The 26,817-nt window shown below is 37.3% G+C and overlaps 1 protein-coding gene across 3 annotated transcripts in view; it reads left to right on the top strand.

The window, feature by feature from the left end:
- Positions 1-26,817, top strand: part of CENPC (centromere protein C) — a 76,303-nt gene that overhangs the window by 24,408 nt on the left and 25,078 nt on the right. Inside the window, exons 6-10 of one of the 3 annotated variants that reach the window (XM_047798374.1) lie at positions 927-1,209; positions 2,322-2,537; positions 7,571-8,178; positions 16,538-16,729; positions 23,010-23,301. In XM_047798374.1, coding sequence (XP_047654330.1) covers positions 927-1,209; positions 2,322-2,537; positions 7,571-8,178; positions 16,538-16,729; positions 23,010-23,301 — 1,591 coding nt within the window. The remainder of the gene's footprint in view (positions 1-926; positions 1,210-2,321; positions 2,538-7,570; positions 8,179-16,537; positions 16,730-23,009; positions 23,302-26,817) is intronic. The other 2 variants (XM_047798375.1, XM_047798376.1) reach the window with 2 other exon arrangements.

The following is a 26,817-nucleotide window of genomic DNA, read 5'->3' as shown; positions in this document are numbered from 1 at the left end:
GGTCAAACCTGCAACCTTATGGTTCCTAGTCGGATTCGTTTCCACTGCACCACGGTGGGAACTCCTTAAATTTTTAATCTTTGCTTTTTAAAAGTATGAATCAGTATGAGTACTACCCAGCCATCTACATTTTCCTTGATGTATGAAGGTACATAAAGAGAATATATATTCTTCTTGATAGAGATTTAAAGAAATATATATGTATTTTCTCTTATGTGTATAAATATATATATTTTCTCTCTGTATATATCTATGTATATGTATCAAACTGTGCTTGTCTGGCTGCCGTAATTGCCCAACTCTTAACCTAAAGTTTGAATCTCATTACTTCTCTAGGATTAGTTCATTATTTTTTCTGTGTATAGATTTATTCAGATATTTTTAAAAAGTTTTCTATGTTATTGTGTTAAGGACATTTTACATGAGATCTACCCTCTCAGCAGACTTTTGAAGTGTCAGTAGAATGTTGTTACCTGTAGGCACAATGCTCTACAGTAGATCTCTAAAGCTTATTTGTCTTGTGTAACTGAAACTTTACACCTATTAATTAGCAACTCCCCATTTCTCCCTCCTCCTGGCCCCTGGCAACCACTATTCTAATCTCTCCTTCTATGAGTTTGACTATGTTCAAATCTTCAATAAATTTACTACATCAATAAAATTGTGTTATTTTCTATGTTTGAGGATTTTAGTTATTTCAGAATGGTAGAGCATGGACCACACACACCTTTCATTTTATTAATTACATAAATTAGAACTTTTAAAGTACTTACATATTTTAACCATAGATCTTTGATTATAAACGTAATGACCTGTGAGTCTTCTGGAAACTTTCTATTTAAATTGTTGCTGAATTTCAAAAAGCATGTTTGATTCTAATATTATTACTTAAAAGTTTTTGATATTTTCATATAATTTTTTTCTAGTTCAGGCCCATGAGGTTCATCACAAAATTTTGGCAACTGAGATTCATTCAGAACACACATCTGACTTGAGAAAAATGTCAGGTAAAAAGCTAAAAGATCATCACAAGGAAGCTGATGAAGAATTTTACTTATCTATTGGATCACCTTCTGACCTGGATGCAAAAGCATCTTTATTGCAAAAGGCTGTTCCATCTGTGGCCCAAAAGAGAGAGACCTACACATCTGAAAATTCAGTAAATACCATGTCTTCAAGTACAGAGAGTTCTCGTAAAACCAAAAAAAGGTGAATATTTATTTAAAAAATATTAATTCTACTTATAAAAAATTTTACATTAAAAAGTTGGTAATTTAGTGTTTGTTTTATAGTGAGTATTGAGGAATATTAATGTTATGAGAAAAATGTAACATATATTCAGTATATATTCAATTTATATTTAATATGGGAGGCCTTAAAGTGTACTTCAGAGAAGTTTGAGGGTAAACTTTTCTGTAGTCTATGGAAAAGCATATTTTTTTCTTTTTTGACCATCCTGTGGCATATGGAGTTTCCAATGCCAGGGGTCAGATCTTGGCCGCAGTTGTGACCTACACCACAGCTGCGGCAACACTGGATCCTTAACCCACTGTGCCAGGCCGGGGATCAAACCTGCATTCCAGCACTCCTGAGATGCCACTAATCCTGTTGTGCAGACAGCGGGAACTCCTATTTTATTTATTTATTTTCCTGATAGTTTTCTGTGACTCCTTAAGAGAAATGATTTATATTTCATCTATGTTATTTCTAATTACAAGGGTAGGTGTATATAAGGTCATTTCTGGGTTGCAAAGAATAAGTATGGCCTTTAAGAAGCAAAATAGAATGTTCATTGTCCTTTGCTACTGGGCCCTCTGCAAAGAGTGTAATATCCATCCAGGGTCTTGTGTGATTCTTGGAGCCAAGGAATTAAGTAGATAAAAAATGTTACTATTCCAAGTGTTATCTGCAGCTCAGGATCGAGAGCAATGGCATTGTTTGGAAGCCTGTAGAAATAGAGAATCTCAGACCCTGTGCTGCACCTACTGAATCAGAATCTACATTTTAATAAGATTCTTTAGATGAGTCAAATTCATATTAAATGTTTGAGAACTAGTGCTCTAAGTTACGCATGTCCTTGTTACAAGATTTAGCCATTGTTTTTCTCCTTTATTCTGTCTTCAAGTACAAAATTTAATTTTTCTGAACAATTTACCTTTTGTATTTTTGTAGGAGAAACACATCAGCATTTATAGGTTTTAAATAAAGGCCCATAGGAAAATTTTGTAAGTGGTTGTATTTGTCACTATAAGGGAGTTTAGGAAAACTCATAAGTCAACAGATGGTGGAACATTCAGCTTGTCTTCCTTTTAACCTTTTAGGTTAAACTTTGGAGATAAAGATGTTTTAAAGAAAGTAGAAATAGTGAATAATACTTCAGAAATAGGGGATAAAGTATCAGAAGGACCACAAGAGAAGAAACAGTCAGGAACATCTGAAAAAAGAATACAAGGTTCAGAATATGAAGATCAACCACAGACTAGAAAGAGTTTTTCAACATTGTTTTTAGAAACTGTAAAAAGAAAAAACGAATCCAGGTGAGTTTTGAAGAAATTGTCCACATTTTTCTTTCACATTTTGTGAACAGTTACCTAAGGATTCTTGATGCTACTTAACTACAAGTTAATTTTAATTGACGCAAATTTTTTTTTTGGTCTTTTCTAAGGCCACACCCATGGCATGTGGAAGTTCCCAGGCTGGGGGTCTAATCGTAGCTGTAGCCGCCAGCCTACGCCACAGCCACAGCAATGTGGAATCTGAGCTGTGTCTGCGATCTATACCACAGTTCAGGGCAATGCTAGCCGGATCCTTAACTCACTGAGCAAGACCAGGGATTGAACCTCAACCTCATGGTCCCTAGTCGGATTCATTAACCACTGATCCACGACGGGAACTCCCTGATTGACACAATTTTTAATTGAAATTATGCCTCACCAATAAGGAGAGAGTAGTTTTTTACCAATAAATTAATCCCAAAGCCATCATTTAACGGATATTAAATTAGATGTGAAAGAAAACAGGTTTACTCAACTTTCATTGCTTTTGCTCATCTGTACTTTCTTTCTAGAATGTATGATATCAAAGAATAAAGACATTGTTTAGAAATAGAATTATGTCAGGGTGCTTTTATTTCACTGTTAAGGGTTTTAAATATTTCTTCTGTATCTTTTGATTGTGTCAGAAAAAGGGTAGTCCTAAAGTAAGTTTTAATCTGTTCTTGCCTACTTAAAAATCTTTCCTAGTTCTGTGGTGTCCATATAGTGATTCTTAATTCTGGCAGCACATTAGGGTTAACTAGGATTAATGGCAGCAAGGGTTGAGAACTACTGGACAACAGAATAAACTTCAGATCTGTCAGCAGTATTCACACACTGGTGAGCTCTTTCTGCCAGCCTGGTGGTACATATTGGCAGTTGCCTGGCTTCTGTCGTGTGCCAGTCTGTATTTTCTTCTAAGGTCCTTGCTAGGCTTCTAATTTTTTTCCAAGTCCCACTCCAGTGTATTTTAAAATAGTTTCTTACTTTGTATTGTAATTTAGGTATTTTTATATATGTTTTTCTTAGTAGATTAAGTATAGAAGTGCTTTCTAGGAGTTTAGATTCCTTTGTATTTTCTGTAATATCAGAATGTTAGGGAATATATTAGGAAGGTTTTATAAAAACATATTGAATGAATGACATTCCTCTTTTTAGAGTTGGTTCCTTTCTGGCCCACCCTTCTTTCTGTGTGTGTGCACATGTGTGTGGCATCTTTTTTTTTTTTTTTTTTTGTCTGTTTAGGGCCTTACCCACGGCATGTGGAGGTTCCCAGGCTAGGGGTCGAATAGGAGCTACAGCTGCCAGCCTACACCACAGCCACGGCAACGAGGGATCCAAGCCATGTCTGTGACCTACACCACAGCTCATGGCAATGCCAGATCCTTAACTCACTGAGGCCAGGGGTTGAACCCACGTCCTCATTGAACCCACTGGTCGGGTTGGTTAACCACTGAGCCGTGGCAGGAACTCCTGTGTTGCCGAGACCAGCTCAGCAGGATGGGGCTGAAGAACGGGTGCTGTGAGACTTCAGGAAAAAAGTTAACATAAAACAAGACACAGAGACATTTATCTTAAAGTAAAGGTGGGAACCGGGGGACTCAAGGTCTCAGGGACCAAGAGCCCCACCTTAAGAAACCACACTGCTTTTATTGTGTTTTTTAGGATTATGTCAAGTGAGAAGGGGGTTGTAGGTGCAGGATATAGGTTTTTTAAAGTTATTTTAAAAGTCACTTCACTGGTTGCCAATTAAGCTTTTACTCTGACCTTTAGGCATTTAATAATCATTAGCATACGAGGAAGCTTGGTGTCGGCTATCTATGCATAGCATCTAGAGAATCACCATTGTGCTTCTGCAGAAGGTGTGCCTAGGTTTGCACCTCCGTTCTTCTTTGCTAATGCATATCCCTCTAACCCTCATAAATCCCTTGGGGCTATGAGGCTCCTGTTTTATTCTTAAGAGGACATATCATGCTGTGGAAATGGCTTGGCAATCTGCACAGGTCCTGCGTGCCTAGACCACTGTATTAAGTCCTCATTCAGCTGACCCTATGAATAATGTATGCCTTTAGGTCTTTGTGTTTAAGCTTAAGTCATTCACCATCACTGTGACTGTTTTTCAAGCAGGAAGATGGGGTAAAGTAAAGAAGGACAAGATAGTTTTCAGCAAAGAGGCTAAGAAAATATTGTAGAAACATGTCTCGAGACAGTGTGCGGCATCTATTACCTCTTGTATGGATGTTGTCCCTACTATCTGATACAAATATGTTACACTTATGTGCTAATTATATATATCTCTGTCCAAAAAAGTATTTTTTTAATGATTTTAAGTTTTGGGGATAAACTAGTAAGTAAAGTTTGAAGTGCCATTGCCAGATGTAACTACTCACTATTCCTAATGCCTTCTTGCTTCTATGCTTTTGCTTATGCTCTTCCTTCTGATTTTCTTTATTGCTATTTCTTTCTTTCTTTCTTTTTTTTTTTTTTTACTCTTTTTAGGTCTGCACCCACGGCATATGGAAGTTCCCAGGCTAGAGGTCCAATTGGAGCTGTAGCCGCCAGCCTACACTGCAACCACAGCAACATGGGATCTGAGCTGCATCTGTGGCCTATACCACAGTTCACAGCAATGCCGGATCCTTAACCCACTGAGCACGGCCAGGGATTGAACCTGCATCCTCGTGGATGCTGGTTGGGTTTGTTAACCACTGAGCCATGATAAGAACTCCTGTCTTTATTGCTCTTTCCTCTTGACCAAATTCATATCCATCTTTCACCATCTACCTCAAATGCTACAGAGCAGTTTTTCTTGATTTTTCCACCTAGCCAGAAGTCATCTTTCTCTATTCTGAATTGTAATAGTGTTATCTTAATCCATTTGGACTGTTATAACAACAGAAACTTACTTTTCACCATGCTGGGACTGGGGAGTCCAAGATCAAGGCTCAAGGAGATACATTGTCTGGTGAAGCCTCCTTCCTGGTTCATAGATGGCTGTCTTATTGCCATAACCTCACATGGCAATTTATGAATTTTGGAGGAATATAAACAATTGATTTAAAGTAAGTGTCAAGGATATTTCCTAAGGATATCTTTAGCTTGAATATATTATGGAAGACTCTTGAAATAGAATAGAGGAGTAGATTTAGAGAATTCTAGTTAAGCTGGTTTGGGAAGGCTTTATTTTTAAGTACCCGCATTACTTCCTTAATATATGGAATTAATAGATATTACAAATAATATGCAATAAAGCAAATTAAATGTATTTGTAACAGATTGACTATTTCTTTAAGTGTTGAAAAATATTTCTGTTTAAACATGGTCTCTTTTTGTTTTTTTGTTTTGTTTTTTTTTTTTTTGCTTTTTTTAGGACCACACCCATGGCATATGGAGGTTCCCAGGATAGGAGTCCAGTCAGAGCTGTAGCTGCCGACCTATGCCACAGCCACAGCCACATGATACTGAGCCTCGTCTGTGACCTACACCACAGCTTACGGCAACACTAGATCCTCAACCCACTGAGCAAGGCCAGGGATCGAACCTGCTTCCTCATGGATGCTAGTCAGATTTGTTAACCACTGAGCCACAACGGGAACTCCAAACATGGTCTTCTATTTATGTATTATGTGGTTTTCTATTTATATTGACTTCATTTTTTATTAGCTTTTCCAGTTATATAAACTTGTAAGTGTATTAGAAGACAGTATATTTCTTAGCATATATATATATTTACATTATAAGATTTATCAGGGTTTGAGATTAGAAAAGCAGAGAAGGCATTTTCCTTTCATAATTTTTTAAATATCTTAAGAGAAAAGGAACTAAACGTGATAATCCAATTCTTCCATTCTAGCTTTTCTTCAGTTGAGTATAAAAATAGTTAAACATTCTTACTAAGTGAAAAGGGCAGAACCAGGAGTACATTTGCTAGCTTTGGAATTTGAATGTTTAAGTGTTTAATTTTGCATGTTTTACTCTAGTATGTGGTTTGCTCAAGGCTGTTGTCATAAAAAGGAAGGAAATGTGAAAGGAGTTCATCAGATTACCATCTTTTGAATGATTCCTTCCTTCTCTAGAAAGCTTTTCCAGCTAATTAGAAAAGATGCTGTGTAATCCCAGTGCACTTACCTTTCTAGATACATCCATTTATTTCTATACTATGATTATAATATTAAAACATGAAAATTGTGAATTATCAAACTTGGAATGAATTTTTACATAATATAATTTCGTCTATGTTTCAGTGGGTTTTTTCTTAAAATACTAGACTTGGTGTCTCAGAAATAATCTTGTTTCGGATGTAAAGGAATTCAGGCTCCAAGAGACATCTATACAAACATTTATTTATATATGTACATATATGTAAATGTCTATATAAATATATGTTTACATAAAGACATAATGTTTACCTAAATACAATACATGTTTATATAAATATGTAAATATTTATATAAATGAATTTATACATGTTTATATAAATGTATAAATATTTGTATTTATGTAAATGCATTTATTCATATAGATACATATATTTATATTCATATAAATAAATACATATATAAGTGTGTGTGTGAGTGTAGGCTGTGCCCATGGCATATGAAGTTCCCAGGCCTGGGATCCTGTCTGTGCCATAGCACTGACCCAAGCCTCTGCAATGATGCCGCTTCACCCACTGTGCCACAGGGAAACTCCTATACAAACATAATGTAATATAATATTATACAATAATGGCATGCATTTTTGTACTGTCAGTCTATCTGGGCTGTATTTACACATCTCTGGGTTTCATCTGTTTAATGTATCTAATGAGTTGGGGAACATTAGATTAGTTGACATCCAGGCTTCCTTCCAGCTTGAAATTTCTGTGATCCCTTCCATTAGTGTTATAAATGAGTGTGCTCAGATATTGGAGAAATTTAAAGGGATGGAAGAATTTTAGAGGGTGGGGAAAAATTGAGACATGTGAACTGGTCTTTAAACCAAAAGTAAAAGCTTTACTTTGTTGATCTCTTATTTATTATAGCATTCTGTTTTAGTTCTGTTGTTAGGCATATAGCAACTGCTCCACCTCATTTATCTCCTGCAAATAATACGAAGTTATTAGAAGATGAATTTATAATTGATGAATCGGATAAAAGTTTCGCCAATCAATCTTGGATTACTATACCAAGAAAGTCTGGGCCTCTGATACATGGCACTGTATCCCCTGCTGAGAGCACTGCACTTCAGAGGAAGAAGTCAAGGGAAAAATGTGATAGTGTATCATCTACAGCTTTGACAAGTGACAAACATTCTAGCAAAGCTCACCCAGTAGAGAAATCTCAGCCTTTTGAACAAAACATACTGGGTGGGAGTTGTGCTTCGACAGATGAAATGGAAAATAATTGTAAATCTGCAAAATATGAAATGTATTCTGAGAATGGAAAAAAATCATCTGGAAACAAAAGGACTATAAAGCAAAGACAGGGAACACAATTTAAGGCCAATGTAGTGGAAGAACAAGTTGATATGGAACACACTAAAGATAAAAATATAAATATATCACATATTGCCCAAGACAAGTTACAGAGAAATTCGGGCCAAAATATGGAAGAACGTGAAGAGATAGGTGTCCAGATTTCCAAAAAAGAGATGCCACCTATGGGTAAGTGTTTCTCTTAAAAATAACTATGAATGTAATTCTACCACATTGTGTGTCTTGTGTGTCTGTAAATCCTATTTAGCTTTGGGAAGTAGACAGAGTAAACTTAAGTCTATAAAGAGCCTCAAAAGCCTACCGACTCTTCTAGAATCTCTTTATTTGACTGACATATAATTCAGTTCCAAGTCACTTGATTTTTGAGCAGCTTTGAAGATGGCAGCATGTATGTATATAAAAAGGGAGAAGTAAAAGGTGAAGGCTTAATAAATCAGGTGGTTATCAGAATACAGATGAGACAGTAGCATGTATTCTTGAGGTGTATTAAAATATAAATTAGGAGGAATTCCTGTCATGGAGCAGCGGAAACAAATCCGACTAGGAACCATGAGGTTGCAGGTTCGATCCCTGGCCTCACCCAGTGGGTTAAGGATCCGGCATTGCCGTGAGCTATGGTGTAAGTTGCAGACTTGGGTCGTATCTGACATTGCTGTGGCTGTGGTGTAGGCCAGTAGCTATAGCTCTGATTCGACCCCTATTCTGGGAACCTCCATATGTCGTGGGTGTGCCCCCACCAATATATATAAATTGGGAAAAAAACAGCTAGTGGGGCTAGTTCTTGTGGATAAAAATTCATACTCTTCTATTGCATTATTTACTCATTTATCTAACAGTCATTAAATGTCAAACACTGTATTAGGCTATGAAATTACGAAGATTACTAATAGACAATTTTCACCATTAAAAAAGATCAGTGTGGTGGGGTTTGTAGACCAAACGATAAATATGCATACATCCACAGGATGATAGTGGAAACATAGAGAATAACCATCTAACTAATATCTCCATACATCCTTTTATCTTGGATCACTGTCTCATTTATCATCCAAACCTGAAGTATGGCCACCTTCCTTATATTGTCACTGAATAGTGATTGAGGTTTGTAATGATGACAATATCAGGAAGAAAAGATCAACTCATGCTATTTATATCACTGTTTAAGAAATAGAATAGCTATTTCTTATGGAAGGAATTTTTCCAGAATAGTTAATGGACTAGAAAACACTTTATATGTGCATAGTATACTTTAATTCTTCTTCATAATTCTGTAAGCTAGGAGATAACGCTTAAATATTGGCTGATGATCTGTCCCAACATAGAGCCCATAGTTTTTCAGCTGTGTCAGGAAGTTTTGAAATAAGTGAGAATGTTTTTGATGCTCAAATGGGAAAAGAGTTAGCTAATGGGAAGACTTCTTGACCAGAATTGTATATGTGCCTTCAGGTTCTAAATGGCTATACCCTATTATTGATATAGATGGGAGAGAGTGTATATTAAAGCACAGTGTTTCAGCTAGGGTTTTTGTTTTTTTGGTGAATGTTCCTGAGCCAGGGGTCTAACTCAGCTGCTGCAGTGACAACGCCACATCCTTAACCCACTGCACCACAAGGAAATTCCTTAAGCTAGTTTTTATAAAAAACAAATGTCACTTTAATATAATTTCACTTGGTTATTTTACCTTTCTTCTTGTATAGTCTATAATATAGATTTTTGTCACCTGAAATAATGTTGTCAGACTTTAATTTTGTTTGTATGTACCTTTGTGTATTTCAAAAAAAAATCCTGCTTAGAAGGAAAAATGACCTATTTTTTTTAATTTCTTTGGTCAATATCAAACATGTTTCTTTCTTTTTACTGGAATTGTTCTTTATTTTTTTTGCTTTCTATAATGTCTAATTAGCAATTGGTCTTTTTAAGAAAGTACAACATAAAGAATCTGACTAAACTGAAAGTGATAGTTAATAACAGCTTTTTTCTTACTAGCTCAAGTAGTATATGAATTTACAAAATTTCAAAGTATGAAATAGTGATTTATTCATAATTTCTTAGAAAAAGTTGAAAGTGTACTTAAAAGATACCCTCTTAATTTTTTAATTCAATTAATTTTATTATATTTAGAGTTGTACACCCATCATCACAATGTCATTTTAGAACATTTCCATCCCAAACCTCCTGTCTATCCCTCCCCTCCAACCTGTCCCCTTTGGTGACCATAAGTTTTTCAAAGTCTGTGAGTCTCTTTGCCTTTGGCAGATAAGTTCATGTGTATGTTTTTTTTTAGATTTCACATATAAGTGATAGCATATGATGTTTGTGTCTCACTATGTGGCAGTCTTCACTTAGCATGATAATTTGTAGGTCTGTCATGGAAATGCCATTATTGCAAGTGCCATTGTTTCATTCTTTTTTATTCCATTGTATATATGTACCACATCTTCTTTATCAACTCCTCTGTTGATGGGCATTTAGATTGCTTCCATGTCTTGGCTATTGTATATAGTGCTGCAGTGGACATTGGAGTACATGTATCTTCTCAAGTTATGGTTTTCTCCTGGTAGATGCCCAGGAGTGGGACTGCTGGCTCATATGGTAATTCTATTTTTAGTTTTTTGAGGAATCTCCATACTGTTTTCCATAGTGCCATAGTGGTTGCCCCGGTGATGTTCCCACCAACAGTGTAAGAGGGTTCCCTTTTCTCCACACCCTTTCCATCATTTATTGTTCATAGACTTTTTGATGATGGCCATTCTGGCTGGTGTAAAGTGGTACCTCATAGAAGTTTTGATTTGCATTTATCTAATAATCAGTGATGTTGAACATCTTTTCATGTGTTTTTTTGGCCTTCAGTATGTCCTCTCTGGAGAAATGTCTGTTTAGCTCTTCTGCCCATTTTTGGATGGGGTTGGTTTTTTTTTTTTTTTTTGATATTGAACTGCAGGAGGTGTTTATATATTTTGGAGATCAATCCCTTGACTGTTGCTTCATTTGCAAATATTTTCTCCCATTCTGTGAGTTGTCTTTTAATTTTGTTTAGGGTTTCCTTTGCTGTGCAGAAATTTTTAAGTTTAATTAGTTCCCGTTTGTTTATTTATTGTCATTTCTCTAGGAGGTGGATCTGAGAAGATACTGCTGTGGTTTATGTCAGAGAGTGTTTGCCTTGTGTTTTCTTCTAAGAGTTTTATGGTATCTGGTCTTATATCTAGGTCTTTAATCCATTTTGAGTTTATTTTTGTGTATGGTGTTAGAGAGTGTTCCAATTTCTTTCTTTTACATGTGGCTGTCCAGTCTTCCCAGCACCACTTATTGAACAGACTGTCTTTTCTCCATTGCATATTCTATATTCTTGCCTCCTTTGTCATAAATTAATTGACTGTAGGTGCGTAGGTTTAATTCTGGGCTTTCTAACCTGTTCCACTGATTTATATTTCTGCTTTTGTACCAGTACCATACTGTTTTGATGACTGTAGCTTTGTAGTATAGTCTGAAGTCAGGAAGCCTGATTTCTCCAGCTCCATTTTTCTTTCTCAGGATTGCTTTTGTGCTTCCAAACAAACTTTAAAATATTTTGTTCTAGTTCTGTGAAAAAGGTCCTTGGTAATTTGATTGGGATTGCATTGAATCTGTAGATTGCCTTGGGTAGTATACTCATTTTGACAATATTGATTGTTCCAATCCAAGAGCATGGTATATCTTTCCATCTGTTTGTGTCATCTTTGATTTTTTTCATCTGTGTTTTGCATTTTTCAGAGTACAGGTGTTTTGTCTCTTTAGGTAGGTTTATTCCTAGGTGTTCTTTTTGATCTGATGCTAAATGGGATTGCTTCTCTAATTTTTCTTTCTGATCTTTCATTGTTAGAATATAGAAATGCAGTCAATTTCTGTGTATTAATTTTGTATCCTGCAACTTTATGAAATTCATCGATGACCTCTAACAGGATTTTCTAGGTGTAATATCATGCCATCTGCAAAGAATGATAGTTTTACTTCTTCCTTTCTGATTTGGATTTCTTTTATTTCTTTTACTTCTCTGATTGTCATGGCTAGGACTTCCAAAACTATGTTGAGTAGAAGTGAGAGCAGACATTCTTGTTTTGTTTCTGATCTTTGTGGGAATTCTTCCAGCTTTATGTCTTTGAGAATGATGTTAGCTGTCGGTTTGTTGTATATGGCCTTTAGGTTCCTTCTGTGCCCACTTTCTGGAGGGCTTTTATCAGAAATGGGTGTTGGATTTTGTCAAAAGCTTTTTCTGTGTCTTTTGAAAGGATTACATGGTTTTTATTCTTCAGTTTGTTAATGTGGTATATCACACTGATTGATTTACAGATACTGAAAAATCCTTGCATCCCTGAGGTAAATCCCACTTGATCATGATCCTTTTAAAAATGTGTTGCTGGATTTGGTTTGCTAGTATTTTGTTGAGAATTTTCGCATCTATGTTCACTGGTGATACTGGCCTGTAGTTTTCTTTTTCTGTGATATTTTTGGTTTTGGTATCAGGGTGATGGTGGCTTCATAGAATTAGTTTGGGAGTATTCCTGCCTCTGCAATTTTTTGGAATAGTTTCAGAAGGATAGGTATTAACTCTTCTCTAAATTTTTGATGAAATTCACCTGTGACGCCATCTGGTCCTAGACTTTTGTTCCCTGGAAGTTTTTAATCACAGTTTCAATTTCACTACTTGTGATTAGTCCGTTCATCTTTTTTTTTCTTCTTGGTTTAGTCTTGGAAGATCGTACCTTTCTAAGAATTTGTCCATTTCTTCTAGGTTGTCCATCTTATTGACGTATAGTTGCTTGAACTGAATTCCTCTATACTTGCTCCTCCTCTGATTTTCAGTATCTTCATAAATGGAGCCATAATAAATCTGTTAGCTTGAGAAAGAAATCTGTTTCGTCTTTAACTCCTGTTTTCTTTAAGTAACAATCTGTGTAAAGTCAGGAAGTCTTTTGACTTCTTCCTAAGTAGCTATCAAATCTTTTATTTCTTGGAGTTCCTGTTGTGGCACAGTGGAAAGGAATCCGACTAGTATCCATGAGGACGTGGGTTCAGTCCTTGGCCTCGTTCACTGTGTTGGGGATCTGGCATTGCCATGAGCTGTGGTGTAGGTAGCAGATGCAGCTCAGATCCCATATTGCTGTGGATGTGGTGTAGGCTAGCAGCTTAGTTCTGATTTGACCTCTAGCCTGGGAACTTCCATATGCCATGGGTATGGCCCTAAAAAGCAAAAAAAAAAAAAAAAACAACAACTGTTATTTCTCTCCATTCCTCCTGCTACTCCCCTTAGCCAAGCTAGAATAATTTATTTCCTAGATTATTGTCGCAATTTATATTCTCACTTTTCTCTGTCTTTCCAGATGTATCTCCTCTGTTGCTTTATAATTAATTTTTTCCAATTCCATGAACAGACCGGTTTCTCAGCTGTGGTCCTTTTAATATGTTCTTCCTTTTGATTAGAAAGTTTTCCCTAAATGTACTCTGGGTTCCCTATCAAGTTTTATACTCTGTTTACATGTCACTTTCCTTGATTATTATCCCTCAACCCAGTATATTTCTCTATCTGTTCCAATAGCCCTCTTTTCATTTTATCAAAAATATAATTACTTGGTGAATTTGTCTTATACTCTAGAGTTTAGACTGAAAGCTTCATGAGAATAGGATTATATCTGTCCTTTTCCTAAAATACCTGCCAGATCTTAGGCTTAGCATTTCTGTGGGCCACTGGAATCAACAGTGTCAAAAGTATTATTCTATTTGGATGTTTTTATTTAAATATACCTTGCCTTTAGAATCCTGCTTCTTTACACATAAATATGCAAATTTTTCTAAGGTAATCACCTCTTTTTCTAGCTATTGCCCCGCTTAGGACATGTGTCTCTTAAGTTTTAAGTCAATTCTAATCATGTTAGTTTCACATATCTGTTTCATCTTCTGTATATGTTCTTTTTTAATGCTAAATTCATTGTCATTCAGTTTCTAACCTCTCATGATCTAGAACTGGATTCTGAAATGATGGTCTTAATTGGTTTGTTTTTTTACATTGTGTGAATAAATCTTTGATGATAGCATTTTCTCCCTTAGATTATTTTGTACTAAATCATTGTTCACATTTTTTTTTGAGTCAGTTTATGAACATGGGCAATAATGTCTGTCATCCTTGTTATAGCAGTTCCTGAGGATATTGTTGAGAAGCAAAAGGGAAGAAAGAGAAGGAAAGGAGTTGGAGAAGAGAGATCCTGGGGGGCAGGAAAATTATGTTCATCAGTCCTTACTTGCTGTTGTACCAATAATTCCTTACATCGCTAATCAGTAGCAGCCATATTGAAAGTTCTCATCCTTGCTTTTTAGTGTTTTGTAAATTGACCCTTTATTATTTTCTACATCCACTCACTAAAAGATCTTTTTTTTCTTTGCTGTGACTCTTACAATGTCTCCCATTCTCATCACTTCCAAAGTATTTGTTGATACTGTTATTAAGCACAATATTGGTAAAGTAGATTCTTTTTTTTTTTTTTATCAAAATGTTTGTGCCTGGTATAATTAAGGCTAATATTCTTCTTCTTCTTCTTTTTTTAGGGCTGCACCCACGACATATGAAAGTTCCCAGGCTAGAGGGTGAATCGGAGCTACAGCTGCTAGCTTATACCACAGCCACAGAAATGTGGGGTCTGAGCCACATCTGGGACCTACTTCACAGCTCACTGCAATGCTGGATCCCAGACCCACTGAGCTAGGCCAGGGATCGAACCTGCATCCTCATGGATGCTAGTCGGATTCATTTCTGCTGTGCCACAACAGGAACTCCCAAGGCTAATGTTCTTCTTTTACTCCTTTTATAAACATGAAACAGTTCTCTTTTTCCCAGAGTTAAAGTATTGCCAAATTCTGGAAGTTATTCTCAAAATAGAATCAAGAGAGTGATAATGTTGTAAGAGATCGTGACAGAATTTGGCTCATTTCATCCTCTATCACTCTACTCCCCAGTCAGATTTACCTGGGAGAATGACTAAAGGACCTTGAACGCTGCTTTTCATATTTGCAAGTGCATTTGAATTCCTGGAGGATCTTGTTAAAATAGTGATTAATAAACTGACTTTTAGTAGATCTGGTGTGGGATCCAAGATTCTGTATTTCTGAACAGTCTATCCCAGGTGATGCCATTATAGCTGGTTTGTGTGCCACACTTTCATTTTAAAATTTAGATAATAACAGCTTTTCCAACATCATTGTTTAGTGAAATTCTGGTTTCAATCTGAATTCATTATTTTGATGCCTATGTATTGAGAGTCTGTGTATGAAACACAATGTTATATGCTGTAGGCAATAAAAATGACTAAGATGTACATTTCATTCTAGCCTAATTAAGTACTAGCTAATTTCTGATAGTCTAATATTTTGGTTCTCCTTGTGTCTTTATGAAGTTTGATTTCCTTTTATGTCTTCTTTGTTGATTACCTTCCCCCATTTCATCTATCAGTGTAGGTGACTGTCTCCATATTTGCCAAGTTAATAGTCTGCCCTCTGCTCTTTGTTTACATTCTCCCCCCCCCCTTTTTTTTTTTTTTTTTTGGCTGTGCCCACCGCAGGCAAAAGTTTCCAGGCCATGCAAGGATTGAACCTGGGCCACAGCAGTGACAACACTGGATCCTTAACCCACTGAGCCACCAGGGGACTCTTCCTTTACATCTATACCTTGGGAACATTTCTTCTTTGCATTAGATACTATCTCTGTCTTGAATTATTTCCCCAAATTTACCTTCTTGGTGAAAATTCTAGTCTTGTATTTCCAGATTCCAGCCCCTATTATGCTCTCCTTTTTTCTTTTTATTCTGTATAGTTCAATACTTAATTATGTGGTTTTATATAATGCCTGCTGTGTTGGTCTTATATACTATTTTTGTTTGTTTTTTTCTTCCAGTTTTATAGGATATAATTGGCATATAGCATTGTGTAAATTTACAGTGTACAGCATAATGACTTCACTTATATCATAAAATGATTACCACAGTAAGTTTAGTGAACATCCTATCATCTCATAATCTCATATAAAAATTAAAGAAATAGAAAAAAATTATTTTCCTTGTGATGAGAACTGCTAGGATTTACTCTTCTTAACAACTTTTATACATAATTATAGCAGTGATACTGTATTCATTATGTTGTACATTGTATTCCTAGTATGTATTTATCTTTTAACTGGAAGTTTGTACCTTTGACTACTTTCATACAATTCCCCCTCCCTCTACCTCTTCCTCAACCTCTTACTCCCCACTCCCTCTTCCTTGATAACCACAAATCTGAATCTTTTCCTGTGAGATTAAGTATAACTCTTATACTATGTTAGTTCCTGTTATACAATATAGTGATTCAATATTTGTTTATTTTTCAAACTAGTCACCATGACAAGTCTAGTTAAGCTCTGTCACCATACGAAGATGTTACATAGTTCTTGACTGTATTCCAAAACTGTTTTCTGAATATTCTTTGGTTCAGTAAATTTTTAAGTTGTTTTTATGTGTTTCTTTAGGAAGCAAGAGAGGTAGCACCAATATTCCTTATACAATGAATAAGAAAAAAGATAAAGAATGCAAAAAGAAGTGTTTTTCAGATGGGTCTAAGAAAAACAGAATTTTACCTGAAGAGTTGACTTCGACTGTCACGAGGAGTAGAAGAATTTCCAGGTGTCCATCTGATTGGTGGGTGGTAAAATCAGAGCAGAGTAAGTGTTTTTAGTTAAGTTATATTCATTCTGTAAGAGCCTCTGTGTTTTATTTATACTTGTGCTCTTGAGAAAAATCTCATGAGGAAAAAAATTAAATTGGGTCATCAACAGAAATATTAAATCAGTTAATAAAGATGTTCATGAGGCTGTATCATATACAGTATTCTAGATATAGAGATATAGCTGTGGAAAAACTAAACCAAAAATGAAGAAGTCCTGCTCTTATAGGATTTGCATTCTATTGGAGGAAGAGCAACAATGTAGATAAATAATTCATCAGTGATGGGTAGATAAATAAATCAAAGAAAGATTAGAGATGGGAAGTAAATACTGGGGGTGGGAGTAGCTAGAATAGAGCAGAATTCTGTTTTATAACAGGTAGCAATTAGAGTTGATTAGGATTTTTCAGAGCACACATATGAATAAAGTGAAGGAGGGAGCCATATAAATAATTTGGTGTGGAACATTCCAGACCAAGAGAACAGTATTTGTAAAATTGTTGGTGTCTCATGCTTGGCATGAACATCCAGAAGGTCAGTATGGCTGAGGAAGAAAGTAAGCCAGCAGATGAAGTCAGAGAAGCAGCCTATAATAAAGAGTTTAGATGAAGTGTACTGGGAAGCTACTGGAGGATTTTCAGCAACAAAATGACCTGATTGACTTATCTTTTAAGAGGATTATTTTTACTGCAATGTAGGGAGGGAACTAGGGCTGGGCAAAAATGGTTGCATGGAAAATAGGAGATGGTTGGAGGGAAGAGAATGGAAGTGGCTGGATTCAGGATATTATTTGAAGACGACTCACAGGAAGTACTGATGGATTGGAGGATTGGAGTGGGCATCTAGGATGACTCAGGTGTTTTGTTTTTTTTTTTTTTTGCCTAAACAAGTAAAAGAGGAGTTCCTGCCATGGCACAGTGGGTTAAGAATCCCACTGCAGTGTCTCAGATCACTGCAGAGTTGCAGGTTTGATCCCTAGCCCAGTGCAGTGGGTTAAGGATGTAGTGTTGCCACAGCTGTGGTATAGGTTGCAGCTGCGGCTTGAATTTGATCCCTGGCCTGGGAATCAAATTCCTTATGGTACGGGTGCAGCCATTTAAAAAAAAAAAAAAAGTAAAAGAATGGATCTACTATTCACTGAGATGAGGAAAAGTATGAAAGAAGCAGATTTGGGAAGGCTATCAAGATTTCTGGTTGTGAAATGTTACTTAGCTATCAAAGGTAGGTATCTTGAGGAGGTAACCTGACAAATGGGTCTAAAATTTAGGGGGAAAGATCTGGGAGGATGTATAATTAAGGAGTTACCAATATATAGATGATATTTAGAACTTGGGGACTACTTGAAATCACCTAATGATAGCTAATATGGGAGAAGAGAGAAAACCAAGAATTGGGGCCTAGGAGACACCAGTGTCAGGAATAGGGGAGAGAAAGGATGACCCATCAAGAGATGGGGAGTTCCCAGTGTAGTGCAGTAGAAACAGTCTGACTAGCATCCATGAGGACACGGCTTTGATCCCTGGCCTCGCTCAGTGGGTTAAGGATCCAGTATTGCTGTGAGCTATAGGTCGCAGTGTAACTCGCAGATGTGGCTCAGATCTCGTGTTGCTGTGGCTCTGGTGAAGGCCGGCAGCTATAGCTCTGATTCAACCCCTAGCCTGGGAACTTCTATATGCCTCTGGTGCTGCTCTAAAAAGCCAAAAAAAAAAAAAAAAAAAGAAAAGAAAAGAAAAAAAAAGGAGACAGTGAGATGAAAGGAAAGTGGGCAGTTAGTGAGATGAAAGGAAAATGAGAACTTAGGGTTAGGGTAATGAGGTAATGAAGGCCTTTTAAGGATGAACTATTTTCAGTATTGCTTATGGCATGATTAGATGAGAGCTAAGAATTGATATTACAGCATCATGACAATATAGAGGCTGTTGATCACCTTGATAAAAATGGCTTCTGTGGCATAATGAGATCAAAAGCCTGATTGGAATGGGTTCAAGAGAGTGTAGAAGGTGAGGTAGGAGAGACAGTGAGATAATGGGGCATGGTAGATGTGGGGTCAAGGAAAATGTAGAACTCTGGGACTAAGATGGAGCTGACAAAGTGGAGTTGGTGTGGTCCAGCCATACAATGAAGATTTGCTCTTCTGACCGTTTTTGTTACTCAGTGAAATAGTAGGCAGGATCATCAGGTGAAAGTGAAGTGAGAAAGGTGATTATGGAAGTCTGAAGTTACGGTGTAGTGCAAGGATACAAGGCAAAATTGGCAGAGAAGAGTTACATGGGCAAAGTCTGAAGGAGATGGTGTGCAAGCTTTCAAGAGTCCTCTCCCAGTGAGTTCATGCAGGAGGCACTTAGTTCCTGGGGCAGTGAGTTTTGACAGATATGTAAAATGCTGTCTTGACAGGAAGCTTATTAGAGATTTAGTGCCCAGGATTTTTTATGGGGGCTGGTCACCTAGGCATTCTCTGTCTAGCCAGTACTAAAGATTCCAGACTCTCGAAAGTAAAGCACATATTTGTCATAAACTGTATTTTTTTGCAAGTTTAGGCAGACTAAACCACACTTACCACTTAGGAAATGATGGGAATCCTCCTGAAATTCAAGTTCCTGCACACTAGCAAAGGGCTAACTTTGCAAGCAGGCCTTTCAAAGGATAACTCTTAAGGCCTGCTGTGCCAGCTCTTTTCTGTGTAATATAAACATTTATTGTTTAGAAGAATTTTTTTTAAAGATGATCATCGAGGAGTTCCCATCGTGGCGTAGTGGAAATGAATCTGACTAGGAACCATGAGGTTGCGGGTTCCATCGCTGGCCTCGCTCAGCAGGTTAAGGATCCGGTGGTGTAGGTCTCAGATGTGGCTCGGATCTGGTGTTGCTGTGGCTCTGGCGTAGGCTGGAGGCTACAGCTCCAATCAGACCCCTAGATTGGGAACTTGTACATGCTGCAGGTGCGGCCCTAAAAGGACAAAAGACAAAAATAAATAAATTAAATAAATAAATGATTAAAGATGATCATGGAAAAATTGATATATGGTAAGGTAGTATTTACATATGCATGTATTTTCCACTGGGGCATTTAGATCAAGAAGTGAGAGAGTAGCAGAGACTAGTAGCACTACACTGTGAGCCATTATTGCTGTGAATTATTGAACTGCAACCCAATAAGAAATACTTATTCTGTTGCAGCTCTTGGATTTTAGAGTGAAATCTGAGTTCAAATTAGGATTCCTCCACTTCGAGTAGAATTACTTTGTTCAGTTTCTCACTTTGTAAATATGATTACCAATACTTCTGGTATGTATTTAGTATTAAAATGTTAACTACTGGAGTTCTTGTTGTGGCTCTCATTGTTGGCTCAGTGATAACCAACCCGACTGGTATCCATGAAGATGCAGGTTTGATCCCTAAGATCTGGCATTGCTGTGAGCTGTGGCTGCAGATGTGGCTCGGATCCCAAGTTGTTATGGTAGTGGTGTATGCTGGCAGCTGAAGCTCTGACTCAATTCCTAGCTCAAGAACTTCCATATGCTTCAGATATGGCCCTTAAAAAACAAAAATGTTAACTACTACTGTTACTGCTATGAAGAGCTCACCTTTTTGCTCCAGGTTGCCAGAAGCTGTACTATGGTAAATGAGTGTGTAAATATAAGCATGCTAGAACTTCAAAACTTACCAAAAAAGACCTGAAACATGTATCATTCATGAAACATGTTGGGTTTCTGATCAAGTAGAGTGTCACAAGAGTAGAGGAATGCTTATAGATCACCTGGTCCAAACTCCTTCGTCTGATGTAAATCTGAAACCCAGAAAAGCAATATGAGTTCCCTCTCAGGTCATAGACCTTTGTGCTAGAATTAAAAAGCAATAGAACCCAGATTTTGGACTCCTGATCTATTGCCTATAGTGTACATGTGTCCCTGCTGTTTTTTCATATATGTCAAGAGACATTTATTGAATGTCTACAGTAAGGCAAGAATGAGGTTAGGCTGGGCCAGGACTGGATGAGGCAAATGAGTAACCTAGAATGGGAAATTTAAAGACGCACTTGGATTAGGATTGTGAGTGACTGAGTAAATAACTTCTAAAAATTTCCATCCTAGTTAGAATTTTATTTTTTTTCTATATGAGAACTTTTGAGATATACCCTCTGATAATCATTTTGTAGTATATACATAAATTATTATGTTTTACAACTTGAATGTGTACAGTGTTATATGTCATTATATATTGGTAAAACTGGGAAAATTTTTTTTTCCAACCTAGGCTGTTCTCGCTTCACCACAGTCCTGTCCCTGGTGTTAGTCATTGGCAATACAAAGATAGGTAAAACACCAATCTTGCTCTCACAGAATTGTCAGTGTGCTGGCAGAAAGAGATAAGTAAACAGTCAGATGTATGATAAATATTATCAGAGGGTTGAGAGAGAGCTACCTAATTTAGCCTTTGGAATTAGAGAAATTATCCTAAAGGATAATTTAAGAGTAAACTCAGTGATTGGGTGTGGTGAGGAAAAAAGATGGAATGTTTCAAGCAGAAGTAGCATGTGCAGAGATCTGGAGTTGAGAGCTTGACCTTTTAAAAACTGTTGAATCAGAATTACCTGGAGGAGTTGTTAAAACATGAATTATAGGACCCTACCCAGAGTTTTGATTTAGTAAGTCTGAGTAAGGCCTGAGAATTTGTGTTTCAAACAAATTCCCTGGTGATGATGATCTACTTGGTCTAGGGACTACCTTTTAAGACCAGCATGTTAGAGAAATGTGAAAAGTTCAGTACTGCTGCCTTTTTTTTTTGTCTTTTTAGGGCTGTACCCACGGCGTATGGAAGTTCCAGGCTAGAGGTCGAATCGGAGCTGCAGCTGCTAGCCTGTGCCACAGATACAGGGATGCCAGATCCAAGCCACATCTTCGACCTACACCACAGCTTGCAGCAACATTGGATCCTTAACCTGCTGAGCGAGGCCAGGGATTGAACCCTTGTCCTCATGGATACTAGTTGGGTTTGTTACCTCTGAGCCACAACAGAAACTCTGCTGCTTCCTTTTTTTGATTTGTTTGGCGGAGAGTGTTGAGAGCTGCAGTTAATGAAATTAGCACTCCAGATATAGCAATAAATTAGTGTTGAAAATATTTGGACTTAATCCTTAAGCTGTAGGTAATCACTGTAAGATTTTTAACCAGAGTTGTATTGATCCAACTTTTTTTTCCCAAGGAAGATTCTTGAAGCAGTGTGAGGATGGATTGAAGGGACAAGGCCAGAGAAAGATTAGTTAAGAGGCTGTTTTAATGATCCAGATATGAAGCAGTGGAGGTCCTTGCTAATGACAGACAGCAGAGCTTAAAAGAAGAGGATTTTAGAGACATTAAAAGGAATTAGAATAACAAGGTTTAGAGATTGCTTGTAGATAGGGACAGGAGTCTTGAATGGCTCCAATTTCTGATATGCGCATCTGGGTAGATAGTTGTACTTTTCATTAAGATAGGAAATAAAGCCAGGGGGCAGATTTGGGGGAGAGTCCTAGGTGAATATTGTAGATTCAGCATTTTAGATAGTAATTAAAGTTATAGGTAGATAGGTTCTTAAAGTATCTAGTGTAAAAAGATGAAGCTGGGACTTTGGGGCAAATACCAGTAACTTAAAGATGGCTAGAATGAGGAGTTCCCTTGTGGTCTAGTGGTTAGGACTTGGCATTTTCACTGCTGAGGTAGGGGTTCAATCCCTGGTCTGGGAACTGAGATCCCACATCAAGCAAAAATGAAAAGAAAGAAATATAGCTAGAAGAGTAGTGGGCAGAACCGAGAGAATGGTTGTAGAAACTTGTGATAAATGTAAAAGATTTGGTTCATGTATCTATAAATTGAAGAGTTGTGTAGTTTATGAATTTAATTTGAAAAAAATGTAGGAGTTCCCATCGTGGCTCAGCGGTTAGTGAACCTGACTAGCATCCATGAGGACACGCCTTCGATCCCTGGCCTCGCTCAGTGGGTTAAGGATCTGGCATTGCCGTGAACTGTGGTGTAGGTCGAAAATTCGGCTCGGATCCCATGTTGCTGTGCCTGTGGCTTAGGCAAGTGGTTACATCTCTGATTGGATCCCTAGCCTGGGAACCTCCATATGCCTCGGGTGCAGCCCTAAAGAGACAAAAAGAAAAAAGAAAGCAAATGTAGCCTATGATTTTTGGGTGTGTATATGTGTTTATATGTGAGATATAACTGATATTGGTATTTTAGTGAGCCAGATAATCTGGCCAAACATTATACTAACTTAGGTTACCATTTAACCTTTTAGGTCTTTTTTATAGTAATTCTTCAACAAGAAATGAATTGTCAGTGAATCACAACCGTAAACAAAAACCTGCTGAAAAAACAAACCAATCATCTAAGAATACTGGGAAAAAAACTATTCCATTTAAAAGGCAGAAGAAAACTACTGAAGGCAGCTCAAGAGCACAGAAGATTTTAAATGCTAAAGATGCTGGAGAAATTATTGACCGAGAAGAAATTTTCAGTTGTTCCCGGAATGAATCACTGGAAGGCAATGAGGCAGTCCAGGCAAAGAAGGAAAACCACAATCCTTCTGGGTAATGTCTGTTATGTGTACAATATAGCTATTTTTGTTTGGCATTTAATAGTTTGTGTATGTTATTTAGTCATTTATAGAGAGGCATTGTTGGCATAAAGGAGTCTGCGGTCCGACAGACCTGGTAGTAAATCCAGGTTCTGCCATTAGCTGAATTTGTTGCTTATATTAAAATAGTATTCTTAATTTGTTGCTTATATTAAAAAGGGGAATCTTGAGGAGTGGGTAGGACAGGTATTAGCTGCCCTAGCATATAAGGAAGGTACACATAGGTTAATAGGGTGTCATTGGATACCTAGGCCTTCTGACTACAAGTCCAGTCATTTTTACTTGAATGCATTGGTAATAAAAATAGGAGTTCACTTGTGGCTCAGTGGTTAAAGGATCTAGTGTTGTCACTACAGTGATTGATGCTATGGCATGGGTTTGATCCCTAGCCTGGGAATTTCCACATGCTATGGGCATGGCTAAAATAAAAAAGAATAATAATAATAAAAATTACTGTTTTATTTAATAAGGCAGATAAACCTTAGCTATGGGTTGAGAGATATAAAATTAAAAACTTGAGTTTTTATATGGATTTTCTGAATTTGAGCCAGTATCCCAAAAATAAACCTTATCTTGTACACAGTGAGAAGGAGTTAGTCTAACTGGAAATGTCCAAAGTTGATAGTTGCTATAGTGTCTGTTTAAGAAAGCCTGTTGGGGCAATTCCTGTTGTGGCTCAGCAGATTAAGAACCTGACGTAGTGTCTGTGAGGATGTGGGTTTGATCCCTGGACTCGTTCAATGGGTTAAGTATCTGGCATTGTTGCAAGTTGTGGCATAGATTGCTGATGTGGCTCACATTCAGTGTAGCTGTGTCATAGGCCTGCAGCTGCAGCTCCCATTCAGCACCTAGCCTGGGAGCTCCTTTATGCTGCAGGTGTTGCCGTAAAAACATACAAACAGAAAGAAAAGCAAGCCTGGAGTTCCCGGTCATGGCACAGTGGGAGTGAATCTGACTGGGAATCATGAAGTTGCAGGTTCAATCCCCGGCCTTGCTCAGAGGGTTAAGGATCGGGCATTGCCCTGAGCTGTGGTGTAGGTCGCAGATTCGGCTTGGATCTGGTGTTGGCGTTGCTGTGGCTCTGGTGTTGGCCAGCAGCTGTAGCTCGGATTAGACCCCTAGCCTGGGAACCTCCATATGCTGTGGGTGTGGCCCTGAAAAAGACAAAAAAATAAAAAAATAAAAAAAAAGCAAGCGTGTTGGATATCTGGATTTCTAGAAAGATCTTTGAGACATTTCTTTTTAGTTAACCAGTATAGTCATTAAGCTACCTACTATACATAGAAGATCAAATATGTAGTTATTTTGGTATTCTGCATGTCATAGATGGGAAGATAAATCTTTGTGGATACTCAGTGGTTCTCATGGAAACCTCAAAGATAATTTGGATGTAAAAGGCATGTTAACAGTTTTTTGTTCTGTATTTAGGAAAGGCAAAAAGAGAGAAAAAACATTATTACATTAAAAAATGAATATGTTGTGTTCCCGTTGTGCTTCAGTGGGTTACGAACCCGACTAGTATCCATGAAGATATTGGTTCGATCCTTGGCCTTGTTCAGTGGGTCAAGGATCCAATGTTGCCAGTGATGTGTGGTGTAGATCACAGACACAGCTAGGACCTGGTGTTGCTGTGGCTGTTGTGTAAACTGGCCGCTGCATCTCTGATTCATCTCCTAGGCAGGGAACCTCCATATGCCACAGGTGTGGCCCTAAAAACAAAAACAGAAATAAATTTGTATGAGCACTTAATTTTTATACTATTTCTGTAAGCCATTTGGAGCAGAAGCTCACTATATTAGATTAGATTTTTTTAACAGCTTTATTGAAGTGTAATTCATGTACAGTTCACTCATGAAATGTGTACACGTTTTTATTGTATTCACAGATAAGTGCAAACTATCAAAACAGTCAGTTTTAGAACATTTTCATCACCAGTTTCCCTTGGCTAACATCTCTTTGTTCCTCTCCCTAACAGCCCTAAGCAACCACTAACCTACTTTCTGTCTGTATAGATTTTTCTATCCTGGACTTTCATATGAATGAAATCATATACTATGAAGTTTTTTGTATTGGCTTCTTTTAGTTTGCATATTTTCGAGTTTTATCTGTATTGTACAGTGTGTCAGTACTTCCTTTTTATGACTGAGTACTATTTCATTTGTTATACTCGTTTTGTTTATCCATTCGTCTGTTGCTGGACATTTGGGTTATTTCTACCTTTTGGCTATTTATGAATGATGCTGGTATAAACGTTTGTGTGCAAGTGGAATTGCCGAGTCCTCTGGTAGCTCTGTATTTAATCTTTTGAGGAACTGGAAGACTGTTTTCCAAAGCATCTGCACCATTTTATATTCTTAAGGCTTCCAGTGTCTCCACATCCTTGCCAACATTTGTTATTCTATGTCTTTGATTCTAGCCACCCTGGTTGATATGAAGTGGTTTCTCATTATGGTTTTCATTTTCATTTCTCTGAAGGCCAGTTATATTGAACCACCTTTTCATATGCTTATTGGCCATTTGCGTATCTTTAGAGAAAGATTTATTCATTTCCTTTGTCCAATTTTTAATTGGGTTGTCATTTTTTATTGAATTGTAAGAGATCTTTGTATATTCTAGATGCAAGTCACTAATCAAATGATTTACAAATATTTTGTCTTACTCTTTGTCTCTCTTGATGGTGTCCTTTGAAACACAAAAAAAGTCCCGTTTATGTATCTTATCTGTTGCTTGTACTTTCGATGCCTTGTCTAAGAATCCTTTGCCCCATCCAAGTTCATAAAGATTTAGTCCTGTTTTTTTTTCTAAGAGTTTTATAGTTTTAGCTTTTAAATTTAAGTCTCTGATCCATTTTGAGTTAATTTTTGTATATGCTGTGAAGAGTCCAACCTTATTTTTTTGCATGTGACTACCCAGTTGTCCCATAATAGTTTGTTCAAAGGACATTTCCCCCCCATTGCATGGTCTTAGCACCATTGTCAAAAATCAGCTGATCTAGACATATAGCCTTATTTCTCTCTCTCTCTCTTTCTTTTTTTTTTTTTTTTTTTTTTTTTTTGCCTCTTTAGGGCTGTACCCACGGCATATGAAGGTTCCCAGGCTAGGGGTTGAATCAGAGCTATAGCCATCAGCCTATGCCATAGCCACAGCAACGTGGGATCCGAGCCACATCTGTGACCTACGCCACAGCTCATGGCAGTGCCAGATCCTTAGCCCACTGTGCATAGCTAAGGATCGAACCTGCATCCTCATGGATACTAGTTGGGTTTGTTAACCACTGAGCCACAATGGGAACTCCTATAGCCTATTTCCAAATTTCTCAATTTTATTCTGTTGTCTGTGTATCAGTTGTTGTTCTAGTACTACACTGTCTTGGTTACCATTGCTTTGAGGTAAGTTTCGAAATAAGGAAGTGTGATTTTTCTTTCTTGGGGTATTTTGGCTATTCTGGGTCCCCTGCAATTCCATATAA

This window comes from Phacochoerus africanus, chromosome 10 (genome assembly GCF_016906955.1).
Source record: "Phacochoerus africanus isolate WHEZ1 chromosome 10, ROS_Pafr_v1, whole genome shotgun sequence".
Classification (NCBI taxonomy): Eukaryota; Metazoa; Chordata; class Mammalia; order Artiodactyla; family Suidae; genus Phacochoerus; species Phacochoerus africanus.
Note: the sequence above shows the minus strand (reverse complement) of the source record. Positions and strands in the feature narration are given on the sequence as shown.